This window comes from Gobio gobio (genome assembly GCF_949357685.1).
Source record: "Gobio gobio genome assembly, chromosome: 2".
Classification (NCBI taxonomy): Eukaryota; Metazoa; Chordata; class Actinopteri; order Cypriniformes; family Gobionidae; genus Gobio; species Gobio gobio.
The window spans coordinates 64,167,262-64,180,539 of NC_137098.1; the positions used below are offsets into that span (position 1 = coordinate 64,167,262).

General features: G+C 44.2%; 1 protein-coding gene across 1 annotated transcript in view; it reads left to right on the forward strand.

Moving 5' to 3' along the window:
• LOC307143140 (3'-5' exoribonuclease HELZ2) overlaps positions 1–12,761 on the forward strand; it is a 51,396-nt gene extending 38,635 nt beyond the window's left edge. Inside the window, exons 7-13 of the mRNA XM_079844444.1 lie at positions 4,674–4,772; positions 5,462–5,654; positions 7,952–8,086; positions 8,164–8,376; positions 10,011–10,167; positions 10,505–10,675; positions 11,906–12,761. Of these exons, the coding sequence (XP_079700570.1) occupies positions 4,674–4,772; positions 5,462–5,654; positions 7,952–8,086; positions 8,164–8,376; positions 10,011–10,167; positions 10,505–10,675; positions 11,906–12,048 (1,111 nt within the window). The 3' untranslated portion in view covers positions 12,049–12,761. The remainder of the gene's footprint in view (positions 1–4,673; positions 4,773–5,461; positions 5,655–7,951; positions 8,087–8,163; positions 8,377–10,010; positions 10,168–10,504; positions 10,676–11,905) is intronic.
• The last annotated feature ends 517 nt before the right edge of the window (positions 12,762–13,278 follow it).

The window sequence follows — 13,278 nt, forward strand, 5'->3', positions numbered from 1 at the left end:
CTGTGGTGCCGATGGTCCCCCTTGCTCGGAGTCTGGGAGCCTGGCTAGCGCTTCCCAGCCCGTCTCGGTGGCTCCTCCGTACCATCAGACTCGGCTATGCGATTCAGTTCGCCCGGCGTCCCCCCAAGTTCAGGGGCGTTCACTTCACGACTGTAGTGGAGGCGAACGCCCCCGTGCTCAGGGCGGAGATCGCTGTCCTACTGGCGAAGGACGCGATAGAGCCGGTCCCTCAAGCCGATATGAGGTCCGGGTTCTACAGCCCGTACTTCATTGTACCCAAGAAAGGCGGCGGGTTACGACCGATCTTGGACCTGCGATTCCTGAACCGGTCCCTTCACAGGCTGCCGTTCACGATGTTAACGCAGAAGCGCATCTTCAGGTGCATCCGTCCCCGAGATTGGTTTGCAGCGATTGACCTGAAGGACGCGTACTTTCATGTCTCGATTCTCCCTCGACACCGGCCCTTTCTGCGCTTCGCGTTCGAGGGACGGGCATATCAGTACCGCATCTTACCCTTCGGCCTGTCCCTGTCGCCCCGCGTCTTTACGAAGGTGGCGGAGGCGGCCATTGCTCCCATGAGAGAGCATGGCGTTCGCATCCTCAACTACCTCGACGACTGGCTGATCCTTGCCCAGTCGCGGGAGCAGTTGTGCGAACACAGGGACAAGGTGCTCAGTCACCTCAGCCAGTTGGGACTTCGGGTCAACTGGGAGAAGAGCAAACTCTGTCCCACACAGAGGATCTCTTTTCTCGGTATGGAGATAGACTCGGTCGCCATGACAGCGCGCCTCACCGAGGAGCGCGTCCAGTCAGTGTTGAACTGCTTGAATTCGTTCAAAGGCAGGACAGCGGTACCACTGAAACATTTTCAGAGGCTCCTGGGGCATATGGCATCCGCAGCCGCAGTAACGCCGCTCGGATTGCTTCATATGAGACCGCTTCAACGCTGGCTACACGATCGAGTCCCGAGATGGGCGTGGCACAGCGGTTCCCTCCGTGTCCAAGTGACTCCGAGATGCCGCCAAACCTTCGGCCCGTGGTCGGACCCTTTGTTTCTCCGGACGGGAGTCCCCCTAGAACAGGTGTCCAGGCACTCCGTTGTCTCCACGGATGCCTCATCCACGGGTTGGGGTGCCACGTACAACGGGCTTGGCATATCAATTGCATATCAATTGCCTCGAGTTGTTAGCAGTTCGTCTTGCACTCAGCCGCTTCAAAGTGCCGCTCAGAGGCAAGCACGTTCTGGTCCGGACGGACAACACTGCGGCCGTAGCGTACATCAACAAACAGGGTGGTCTACGCTCCCGTCGCATGTCGCAACTCGCCCGCCATCTCCTCTTATGGAGTCAGAAGCATCTGAGGTCGCTTCGTGCTGTTCACATTCCGGGCCTGCTCAATCGTGCGGCCGACGAGCTGTCACATCAGCAGGAACTTCCGGGAGAATGGCGACTCCATCCCCAGGCGGTCCAGCTAATCTGGAGTCGTTTCGGGGCCGCACAGGTAGACCTGTTTGCCTCCCCAGAGACGACCCACTGTCAGTGGTTTTATTCCTTGACCGAGGGGACCCTCGGGTCGGATGCCCTGGCCCACAGCTGGCCCCGGGAAGAACGCAAGTATGTGTTTCCCCCAGTGAGCCTTCTTGCGCAGACACTGTGCAAAGTCAGGGAGGACGAGGAGCAGGTCCTGTTGGTTGCTCCGTATTGGCCCAACCGGACCTGGTTCCCGGAACTAGTGCTCCTTGCGACAGCACCTCCCTGGCCCATTCCTCTGAGACAGGACTCAGAGACGGGGCACCCTATGGCACCCGCGTCCAGACCTCTGGAAACTCCATGTCTGGTCCCTGGACGGGACGCGGAGGTTCTAGGTGACCTACCACAAGCGGTAGTTGACACCATCACTTCTGCTAGAGCCCCCTCTACGAGGCGCCTCTATGCGTTGAAGTGGAACCTGTTCGTCGATTGGTGCTCTTCTCGCCGAGAAGACCCCCGAAGATGTTCGATCGCTTCTGTGCTTACCTTTCTACAGGATGGGTTGGAGCGAAGGCTGTCTCCCTCCACCCTCAAGGTCTATGTCGCCGCTATCGCCGCTAATCATGAGCTCGTAGATGGAAAATCTCTAGGTAAGCACGATCTGATCGTCAGGTTCCTTAGGGGAGCGAGGAGATTAAATCCACCTCGTCCTCCCTCTATACCCTCTTGGGACTTAGCTCTGGTGCTTACTGCACTACAGAGAGAACCCTTTGAGCCTCTGCAGTCAGCTGAGTTGAAAATCCTGTCGTTAAAGACTATACTCCTGATTGCGTTGGCCTCCATCAAGAGGGTAGGGGACCTGCAGGCATTTTCGGTCGACGAATCGTGCCTGGAATTCGGGCCCGGTAACTCTCATGTGATCATGAGACCCCGGCCTGGATACGTGCCCAAGGTTCCCACTACTCCCTTCCGGGACCAAGTGGTGAGCCTGCAAGCGCTGCCTTCGGAGGAGGCAGACCCAGCCCTAGCTTTTCTCTGTCCAGTCCGTGCTCTCCGGACTTACGTGGACAGAACGCAAAGCTTCAGGACCTCAGAGCAGCTCTTCGTCTGTTACGGAGGACAGCAGAAGGGAAAGGCTGTCTCCAAGCAGAGGGTGGCCCACTGGATAGTGGACGCCATCGTCTTGGCTTATCAGTCCCAAGACGTGCCCTGCCCGCTCGGGTTAAGAGCCCACTCCACTAGGGGTGTTGCCTCTTCCTGGGCGCTGGCTCGTGGCGCCTCGCTGACAGATATTTGTAGAGCTGCGGGCTGGGCGACACCTAACACGTTCGCTAGATTCCATAGCCTCCGTGTAGAGCCGGTCTCTTCCTGTGTGCTCACTTCCCATAGTCAGTAACACCGAAGTACCCGTTCTAGTGTCGGCTTGCTGCGCCATTCCCTCCCCTATGGTAGACGGATGCGTGCGCTTATTCTGCTCCAGTCGAGTTCCCCGGATCGGCGAACCCTGTTGAGTCCTCCGCAACCCGCGGCAGTCGGACGTGGCGGAGCGTTCGACGCCAGGTCTAACACTCGTATGCATTGGTGGAACTTGTGTTAGGCTGGGTTCCGTATGTAGTGACCCCCACGGCGGTCCCATATGTGTATTCTTCCACGGTACGGCTCCCTACGGCGAGCCCGTGTCTTTCCCTCGGCAGAGTTCCTCTGCCGTCCCAGGTACGTGTTGTCTCCCTCCTAATTGGCCGGGCCACCCCTGGGACTTCCGTATGTTGTGCTGCCCACGGCCAGCCCATACGTGTATTCTCCACATGTTAACTCCCTCTGGGCATGATGTGGCTTCCGCAGCTGCCTTCACAGGCACGCTTCCCAGCGTTATCCAATACAGTCAGCTGAACGGGTCTTGCGGAACAGCAGCTTTGACTCTCCCTGCGTGAACCTACCCGCCCGCATCAGATCGGGGTCCGTGGGGCTCATCGCTGGGCGCTGGAAGTGGTAGTAACTATGGCGTTTTCCATAGGGGATCCCAATTCGTCGGTACGTCCGACGTACGTCGAACGTGACCGACTGAATGGGAACGTCTCGGTTACGTATGGTAACCCTCGTTCCCTGAAGGAGGGAACGGAGACGTACGTCCCGTCGCCACAGTTGCTGTACCATCACTGCAGGTTGAGCCATTACGTGTGGCTCCTCAGTGAAAAACAGCGTGCATTCGCTCTCGCTTCCTGTTTATACCCGCGGCGCGGGGCGCGAGATGCAAATCTCGCACGCCAATTGTCCATTGGCCGGTTCTAGATAGCTCGAAGCTGATAGGGGCTCCCAGAAGTGATCCCAATTCGTCGGTACGTCCGACGTACGTCTCCGTTCCCTCCTTCAGGGAACGAGGGTTACCATACGTAACCGAGACGTTCAGTTCAATTTTATTTATATAGCACGTTTAAAAACAACCATAGTTGACCAAAGTGCTTAACAAAGTTCAAAATCAAAGAGATAATATACACAAACAATACACAGTATACAATACAAAATAACCAACAGCACAACAACAAAGTCAAGGTCAAGATATCAAGGCTCAACTTGATTTGAAAGCCAATGCATAGTAATGGGTCTTAAGCAAGGACTTGAATGTTTCAATGGTCTGAGTTGAAAATCTGAAGTCTGAAGTTGAAAAAGCTGTTGAGTTATCTGAAATAGAAAACTCTTTTATGTGTGGTATAGGTTATTAAAGGTTTTATCCATTAGTTGTTGACTGGATTATAAAAAGTGAGCATTGCATACTAGAATGGAGGATTGAATGTGAATGTAATTAATTGCAGCACGGACTTGCGTCTTAGGCTTCAAGTGATAATATCACAGGAAGAGCACGTTATGATATTCTGATTACAATTAGATTATGCACTGCAATTCCACTAATGCCAATATAATGTTCGGGTCTATTAAAAAAAATGGTGTGGTTGATAGTATCAAATGCAGCACTAAGACCCAGTCACACTTATGAGAGATATACAACCACGATCAGATGATAAGTGCAAATCATTTGTAACCCTGAGCAGTCTCAGTACTATGATACGGTCACTGGAAAAGGCAATGATAAAATTAGTATGATATAGTGTTGTCACATGACCTCATTACGACACATGTATTGCACATTACAGACATTACAACAAATAGCATGTGAATAAACCCATTAAACTTCTAATTCTGTTGCAGGGATATTACTCTGATGTACCTTGTCCGTGAACCTGGAAAACCTTTTTCAGAAAAAATAGCATCCTTGAAAAGCGGCTCAACAGATGATGAAATAGATGAGTAAGACTTTTGCCTGTATCATGCATGTTGATAGAGCAGCATATGCTTTAAGAGAGACTGTTCTTGTATTTACTGCCACCATGAGGCCATTTAAAAAACAATGCTCCAGTGAAATCAGTGTAATACATCCAGTAATATGAATGAACTAATCTGTAGGATGGCTAGTCATGATTACTCAAATGTGAAACAAAGGTGACTAGGAAGATACACTGCCCGGCCAAAAAAATTATCCAATCATAGACTCTTAAGCATTTGCCTATTTAAAAACGCCAAAATTTTTGCCTGGGCAGTGTATTGTAATGAATGCGATGAAAAAATGTTTAGTGTTATGATATGTGTATTTTTTCACAAGTTTCCAATTCTAGACATGCTTTCTAGCATCTCAATGATGATAAACGTCCATGTTAAGTTAAGGTTTTCTTATTTTTTTGGTGCAGATCTGAATGGCAAGTGTATGAGAACAATTTCTTTAAAGTCCAGTGTTTCTCAATCCTTGTCCAGGACAAGTCCATCAGTGCAGAGTTGAGTTGCTGAGTTCAGACAGGAAGCATGAAAAATTTGCTGTGCTAGTGCAGTGGAATTAAGAAAATTTACTTTGGTAATTAAGAAATTTTACCCCCCCCCCCCCCAAGTTTGGGTGGACCAAACAAATCAGTAGTTGGTATAACTTACAAAATATGTTTTTGCAGCTACAGGAAAACTTTGAAGGAAGCTCATCAGCATGAGATCAGGCAGTATGATGTAGTTCTGTGCACCTGCGCCTCAGCATTGAAACGCGAGATCTGGGAGGTCATGGATTTCCGGCAGATACTCATTGATGAATGTGCCATGGCAACGGAGCCAGAGGCCTTCATCCCTTTAGTTTCCTACAATCCTCAGCAGGTGAGCTCGGGGATGACATCATCGTCATCAGTTTCTGTTTTTAAACTAAACAAAAGACACAACAGATTCTGGCAGGTGGAAGAGAATTGTGATTTGCAACAGGTTGTCTCTAAGTCTGTCCAAAATTGACCCGTTCCCTTAAAAAAGTGCACTTAGGACATTTTGTCCAAATGTTTTGCAAACAATTTCATTCCTTATATCGCTTTTTTATTATGCACAATGCACACTGCTTTATAGTTTCCTGTCTGAAATATCATCCACAACGTTTAACATGTCATTCTTCACTCAAAACTTTTTATTTACGAGATTCAAGAGTCAAGGATGCATATAATGAGGTTATTTGACAACAATGCAGTAAACTACAAATTGAAATATTTATCCGGTAACACTTTACAATACGGGTGCACTAATAAAAAAATAAAAAAACGCAGCCTCCTCACGGACAACTGCCACACACACATAATAAAACATAAACAAAGCATAATGTAAAAGTCCAGACCTGGTCTTCTCTCGTCCTTCACTGTCGTCGCTCCTCCTTTTATGCATCCGAAGCTCCTCCATAAGACACGAGACCCGTGCGCGTGCAGCTGGCGCTCATTATCAATCACACCCCGTTCTCACAGTCCCTCGGCCATGTCCTGATAACCACATGCTTTTTTACACAATATTTTTTTTAAAGGGTTAGTTCACCCAAAAATGAAAATTCTGTCATTAATGACTTCCCCTCATGTCGTTCGACACCCGTCAGACCTCCGTTCATCTTCATCTTCCTAAATAGGAAAAGGATCGACCGCCTGCAGTTGATTTGGATATTCTCGGTATGATCAATTGGCCAGAATTTTGAGACCGCAGTAGACGTGATGGAGTATAATATGTTAAGAGCTCGCTCAAGTATTGGGGAGCTAAACCATTTAGTGCTTTGTAAGTAATAAGTAAGATTTTAAAATTTATGCGATGTTTAGTGCAGTGTTGACAGAACTGGGCTAATATGGTCATACTTCCTGGTTCTAGTAAGAACTCGAGCTGCTGCGTTTTGGACCAGTTGTGGTTTAATAATAGCCAACTTAAAAGTTTTCGGTACATATCCTAATGACAAAGAAACATTAAAGATATTAAGAAGAGGATCTATGACCTCTGGTAGCATCTCTTTTAATAGCCTAGTTGGTATAGGGTCGAGCATACATGTTGTCGATTTTGATGATTTAACGAGTTTAGCCAATTCTTCTTCTCCTATAGCAGTGAATGAGTGTAATTTTTCCTCAGTGACACTACAATGCTCTGTCTGATGTGATACTGTATTAGACGGCTGTATGGTTAAATTTTTTTTCCTAATATTATCAATCTTACATGTGAAGAAGTTCATAAAGTCATTACTGCTGTGCTGTTTACAATCATCAGAAGTTGAAGCTTTATTTTTGGTTAATTTAGCCACTGTATCGAATAAATACCTTGGGTTGTGTTTGTTTTCTTCCAAGAGAGTTGAGAAATAAGCAGATCTAGTAGTTTTTACAGCCTTTCTGTATGTGATCATGTGCTCTTTCCACGAATTACGAAATACCTCTAATTTTGTTTTCTTCCAGCTGCGCTCCATTTTTCTGGCTGCTGTTTTAAGGGCCCGGGTGTGCTCGTTGTACCACGGCGTTGGACTATTTTCTTTAATCTTCTTTAAGCGCAGAGGAGCAACTGTGTCTAAAGTACTGGAAAAGAGAGAGTCAATAGTTTCTGTTGCAACATCGAGTTCTTCTAAGCTATTTGGGATGCTGTGGAGATGATACTGATGAGGGAGATTATTTAAAAAGCAATCTTTAGTAGCGGCAGTGATTGTCCTGCCATTTTTAAAGCGAGGGGGCGGCTGTGCAACCTTAGCTAAATGAAGTATACATGATACTAAGTAATGATCTGAGATGTCATCGCTCTGCTGCAGAATTTCAACAGTATCAACATTTATTCCATGTGACAATATTAGGTCTAAAGTATGATTATGGCGATGAGTGGTTCCTGACACGTGTTGCCTAACTCCAATAGAGTTTAGTGCGTCTTTAAATGCTAATCCCAATACGTCTTTTCCGTTGTCTACATGGATATTAAAATCACCAACAATTAGTACTTTATCTACGGCCAGTACTAACTCTGATAGAAAATCAGCAAATTCTTTGATAAAGTCTGTATTATGCCCAGGTGGCCTGTATACAGTAGCTAACACAAATGTTGAACGGGTTTTATCATAGGCATATTAGTGGAAGACTAGCATCTTCACATCAACTGAAAATGCATTGTCTCACTGGTTTGTGTTACAGATTGTTTTGCTGGGTGACCACAAACAGATACGGCCGATAGTGCAGTGTGCCCTTGTGAAAAAGATGGGCATGCAGCAGTCTCTGTTTGAACGCTACATGGATCTGGCCATAATGTTGGACACTCAGTACAGAATGGTAAGAAACAATCAACAGAATCCGTACAAAACTTTTTCATTTTGCTTTGGTGTTTAACAAATGCACATGTATGTTAGCATGAAGAAATTTGCAGGTTTCCTTCGGATGAGTTTTATGATGGCAAACTGAAAACTGGAGCTGAACGAGGACCCCCCTGCCTGCTTAACGAGTACGGATTGCCAACGCCGATCTTGTTTGGCCACGTCGAAGGAGAAGAAGTCAGTTTAGTGGTATCTACAGAAAAGGGCAACGAGAACTCAATGGCCAACACTGAGGAGGCAGAGCAGGCTGTAAGCTGTCAGAATTTTTTTTCATTTGTCAGAAATTTCATTAAGATCCTACTTGTGTGTTGATTTAATGAATCATGAGGAAAGCAATTTGATCCTAAATTAGGTAACTCTTTCCCCGCCATTGAAGGAAATTTCCAGCTTTCCATGTTTTCCCTGTGCGCTATGATGCATCTTCTGAAAGCGGACTGAATTTCCAGATCAAAAGACGTGAAGAAAAAGAAGCAGAGACAAGCGATATCATATGTTGGCAGATGCACATGTAAAATAACACGATCATCAACATTAAACATCATATAAATCAAAACTGCCTAATGTTACTGAATGAAATGTCGACCCAGGATGAGCTACAGGACTGTGAAGCTTAGGGGGTGTTGATGGACTCAAACTGTTTTGATTATCGTTCTGTATCCGATCCAGACGCAAACTGTTACAAAAACGCGATTTTCTCAGCTTTTTTTTTTCTTTTCATAATGTTGCTTTTTTAAAAGCTGCACTATGTAACTTTTCCATCCGCTAGAGGTCGCCTGTTCAAAACAAAGGCGTAGTTTGATGACGCCACGTTTGAGCGCAGAATCTTGGGACATGTGGTCTTCACCTCACAGCCGGTGGAAAAGAATCAGGATAGGACTCGGGCAGAAATCATGTTGATGGATGTGATTATTAACGTTACTGTAGTCTGAAGCAGAGCAGGACCGAGTGTTGTGGAGCTGAGGAACCGCCGGAGCGATTGTTAATAAGATGAACGCAACACACGCCTCGAGAGCAGCGGGACTTTTATTATGCCACAGTCACCGGTGCCATTTCCTCTTTCCCGGTCATGAGTATGAGGTTACGCAGCTCTGATTATCATATTAGACACATCTGAGTGTGCTGAACATGATGTGATGAAGTTACTCTGTGTGTTCCCTCAGCGGCTGCTATGACACTTGTTCACACTGCAGTGAGAGGAAAGCGTTTCTGCAAAACAAAACCGGAATCGAGGGAAACACAGATATGATGTCATCGACAGGCGACTCCTTCACACGTCCCAGTTCCTTGGTTACAATAGCCATTTCTCACGATTTACAAATAGTTGGAAACATTTGGGAAACTATAAGTACTCAACTGAACAAAATATATAACACCGGCCTAGTGGTTTATGGATATTTTACTGAAAAGATTTAACATAGTGCAGCTTTAATGAAACTTACATTCAAGTGTTGATAAAAAAAAAAAAAGAATGGATGAAGCTAGAATAAAACGTTTTTTTGGTGTGTGTGTGTTTGTTTAAACGCAGATATTCTTTCGATATATTGCTTGTTCAGATATTCATACAAAAAAATATTCTGTGGGCCAAGAACGTTTTGTGAAAATGATCAAAAATGCTGGCGGGAAAGAGTTAATTACATTCTTTATAAGTGTAAACACAGTGGGTAGAAATATGAAATTGCAAAACGTTATTATTATTATTATTATTATTATTATTATTATTATTATTATTATTCTGAGCAGAATCACTTTAACACGCCTCAGCATAAGCAGGAACATCTTTAAGAACTTGAAGACAGCATCAGTTCTGTAACGATAAAGCACATCATTCTCATATACAGTATTGCCAATATTGTCTTGCATGTGATTTATTTGTTATTTTCCAGGTCAATGTGGCACATCTGTTGATTAAAGAGGCACGAGTAGCACCTCAGAGTATTGCAATTCTGACCCCTTACAACGCACAGGTGTCAGAGATCAAAAAGACAATGCAGAAGAGAGATATTACAAATGTCACCGTTTGCACGATTATGAAAAGCCAAGGTGTGTAATTCTGACTGCATCATTCTTGAGTTTTAAATTCAGTTCTGCATTTTAGAGTTCGAATTAAATGTAAGCTCAGTCTCTTAATTTACTTTTTAAGAGACTTTTATCATCTTATTATGAGTGTTTATTTTTGTTTTAATTGTTTTCCTTGTATCTGTGTAAGTGCCTTTTATAAAGCGCACTTTAACGGCACTGTATAAAATAAAGTTTATTTAGATTTTTGGGGATAATGTGGGTTCAAGACTTGTTGTCTTTCCCCCCACTCTTATCCTCTTTGTTTCTGTGATTAACGTGTGGGTAACGTAACACTTTGAGTGTAAATGGCTGTGTGCAGGAAGCGAGTGGCCGTATGTGATTGTCTCCACTGTTCGTTCCTGCTCCGTATCTGACATAGAAAGCTACACACCAAGTAAGGCCTGGCTAGGAAAAAGACTGGGATTCATCACTGACCCAAATCAGGTCAATGTTGTCATAACTCGTGCACAGGATGGACTGTGCATTCTGGGTAAGCAGTGAAGAATGCTCATAAAGTGATGACAAATTTTGTTTTAAAAATGGTTGGTTATACTTTATTTTAAGGTGTCAATGTTACAGTGTATTTATTAACAGCATTCACTTACTATAGGGTTCAGGTAGGATAAGGGTTTGATTTAGGGTTAGTTGTATGTAATTATACATTATTTACTGTTATTACTATGGTATGTAACATGGACACTGTACAATAAAGTATTACCAAATTGTTATCATTTCAAACAGACTTCTTTCTGTATATTTTGCTTCAAAAGTGTGCCTGCATTTTCTATAATGGCCATTGTGTTTTCTATATATTTTACATTAACACACACACACACACACACATACACACATAAATGTTCGTCAACATACACTGATCAGGCATATCATTATGACCACTGACAGGTGAAGTGAATAACACAGACTATCTCTTCATCATGGCACCTGTTAGTGGGCGGGATATATTAGGCAGCAAGTGAACATTTTGTTCTCAAAGTTGATGTGTTAGAAGCAGGAAAAATGGGCAAGCGTAAGGATTTGAGCGAGTTTGACAAGGGCCAAATTGAGATGTCTAGACGACTGGGTCAGAGCATCTCCAAAACTGCAGCTCTTGTGGGGTGTTCCCGGCCTGCAGTGGTCAGTGTCTATCAAAAGTGCTGCAAGGAAGGAACAGTGGAGAACCGGCCACAGGGTCATGGGCGGCCAAGGCTCATTGATGCACGTGTGGAGTGAAGGCTGGCCCGTGTGGTCCGATCAAACAGACGAGCTACTGGAGCTCAAATTGCTAAAAATGTACACCCTTTCATGGAAACGGTATTCCCTGGTGGCTGTGGCTCTTTCAGCAGATAATGCTCCTGCCACAAAGCAAAAATGGTTCAGGAATGGTTTGAGGAGCACATCATTGAGTTTGAGGTGTTGAATTGGCCTCCAAATTCCCCAGATCTCAATCCAATCGAGCATCTGTGGGATGTGCTGAACAAACAAGTCCGATCCATGGAGCCCCACCGCACCACTTACAGGACTTAAAGGATCTGCTGCTAACATCTTGGTGCCAGATACAACAGCACAGCTTCAGGGGTCTAGAGGAGTCCATGCCTCGACGGTTCAGGGCTGTTTTGGCAGCAAAAGGAGGACCAACACAATATAATGTTGTGCCTGATCGGTGTATATGCTCATACATAGCCTACCACTCATGTAATATTCCCATTTTGTTATCTCTTAGGTAACCGTGACCTGTTGAGATGCTGTAAACTGTGGAACAGACTCCTGGATCACTATCACAGAAAGAACTGTGTGGTGAATCCAGCTAGTGACATTCAGGTCAAAGCGCAGCCGAGGAAGAAGACGAAACAGAAAAGGCTCTGAGTGTCATGACAGCGGATACGTTTAGAATGGCTCCAATGCAGCATTACGTGGATTTGAACAATGAACAGCCTTGTGTTGAAACTTTTACATTCTTGCAGCTTAAATGAATATGTAGGTAATGACATCAACTGACCATAAGATGTAAAATAATAAAATACTATTTATGGATTAGGAGGGGTATGTGGAATATAACTTTAATGAAATACATAATAAGGTTAAATTTGATAATAATAAAAATAATTTAAATCTCAATCTTAAAATCCATGGCATAAATGCATTAAAATAGTATGTTTAAATCTCATCATTTTATTACATTTTTGTACAGTTATTTCATATTTTAATTTAAATTATGTGGGCCATCAGGTTCAGAGCTGGAGGAAGTGATTTCTTGCTACACGACTGCCCCCTAACGGAGGATATTAAATATTCTTAAATAGACAGTTCGCCCCAAAATTGCCACTTTAAATAAAATTACACTTTACATACATGTCTATGATGATTTTAGATATCTTCTTAAAACTCAACAATTTATTATTGCATATGGTCATAAGTAGGTGCAGTGGTAACATTTTTGTGCATTGTCTGTGTTTTGTGTCCTAATTTTAATGATTACTGTGTAAACTCTGTATAGCACTTTGGCCAACAGCTGTTGTTTTTAAATGTGCTTTATAAATAAATATGATTGACAAAAATTAAAGTTCTTTTATAATTTTATCTATCACAATGTTGAGTTTACTTATAAAAAAAAAAAATTCACGGCACGTTTACTAATATTGTGTCCACTGAACACAAACAAGTCAGTTGAGAAAACGTAATGTTTTGATTTCTTGATGGCTTCCCGTCATCACGCATGCGCAGTCAGTCGTCGCTGTACCTTGCGCGGGGTTTCCTTCAACCACGCTGTGAAAGGGACTGGATTTCATCTGGTTGAGGTACGTTTTCTTTCAGCTTTATGAATTAAATTAAGCAACAATTATATTGCACACCTTGTTTGTTAAATGTTAAAAGACTAAACTCATAAGCATGTGGTGATCAGTCAGCTTGTTGACAATCTGTTAACATTTGAAGGTGTGTATCAAAATATGGCTAGATTAAGGCTGGGTGGAGGATATTTTTGTGGAGATTATATAAAATGTATATCGATAGATTGTCCGCGTAGTACAGTAACGTTACTACTTAAAGATGCACTTTGTAACTTTTTGCGTTTAAAATTTACGAAATGTATATATT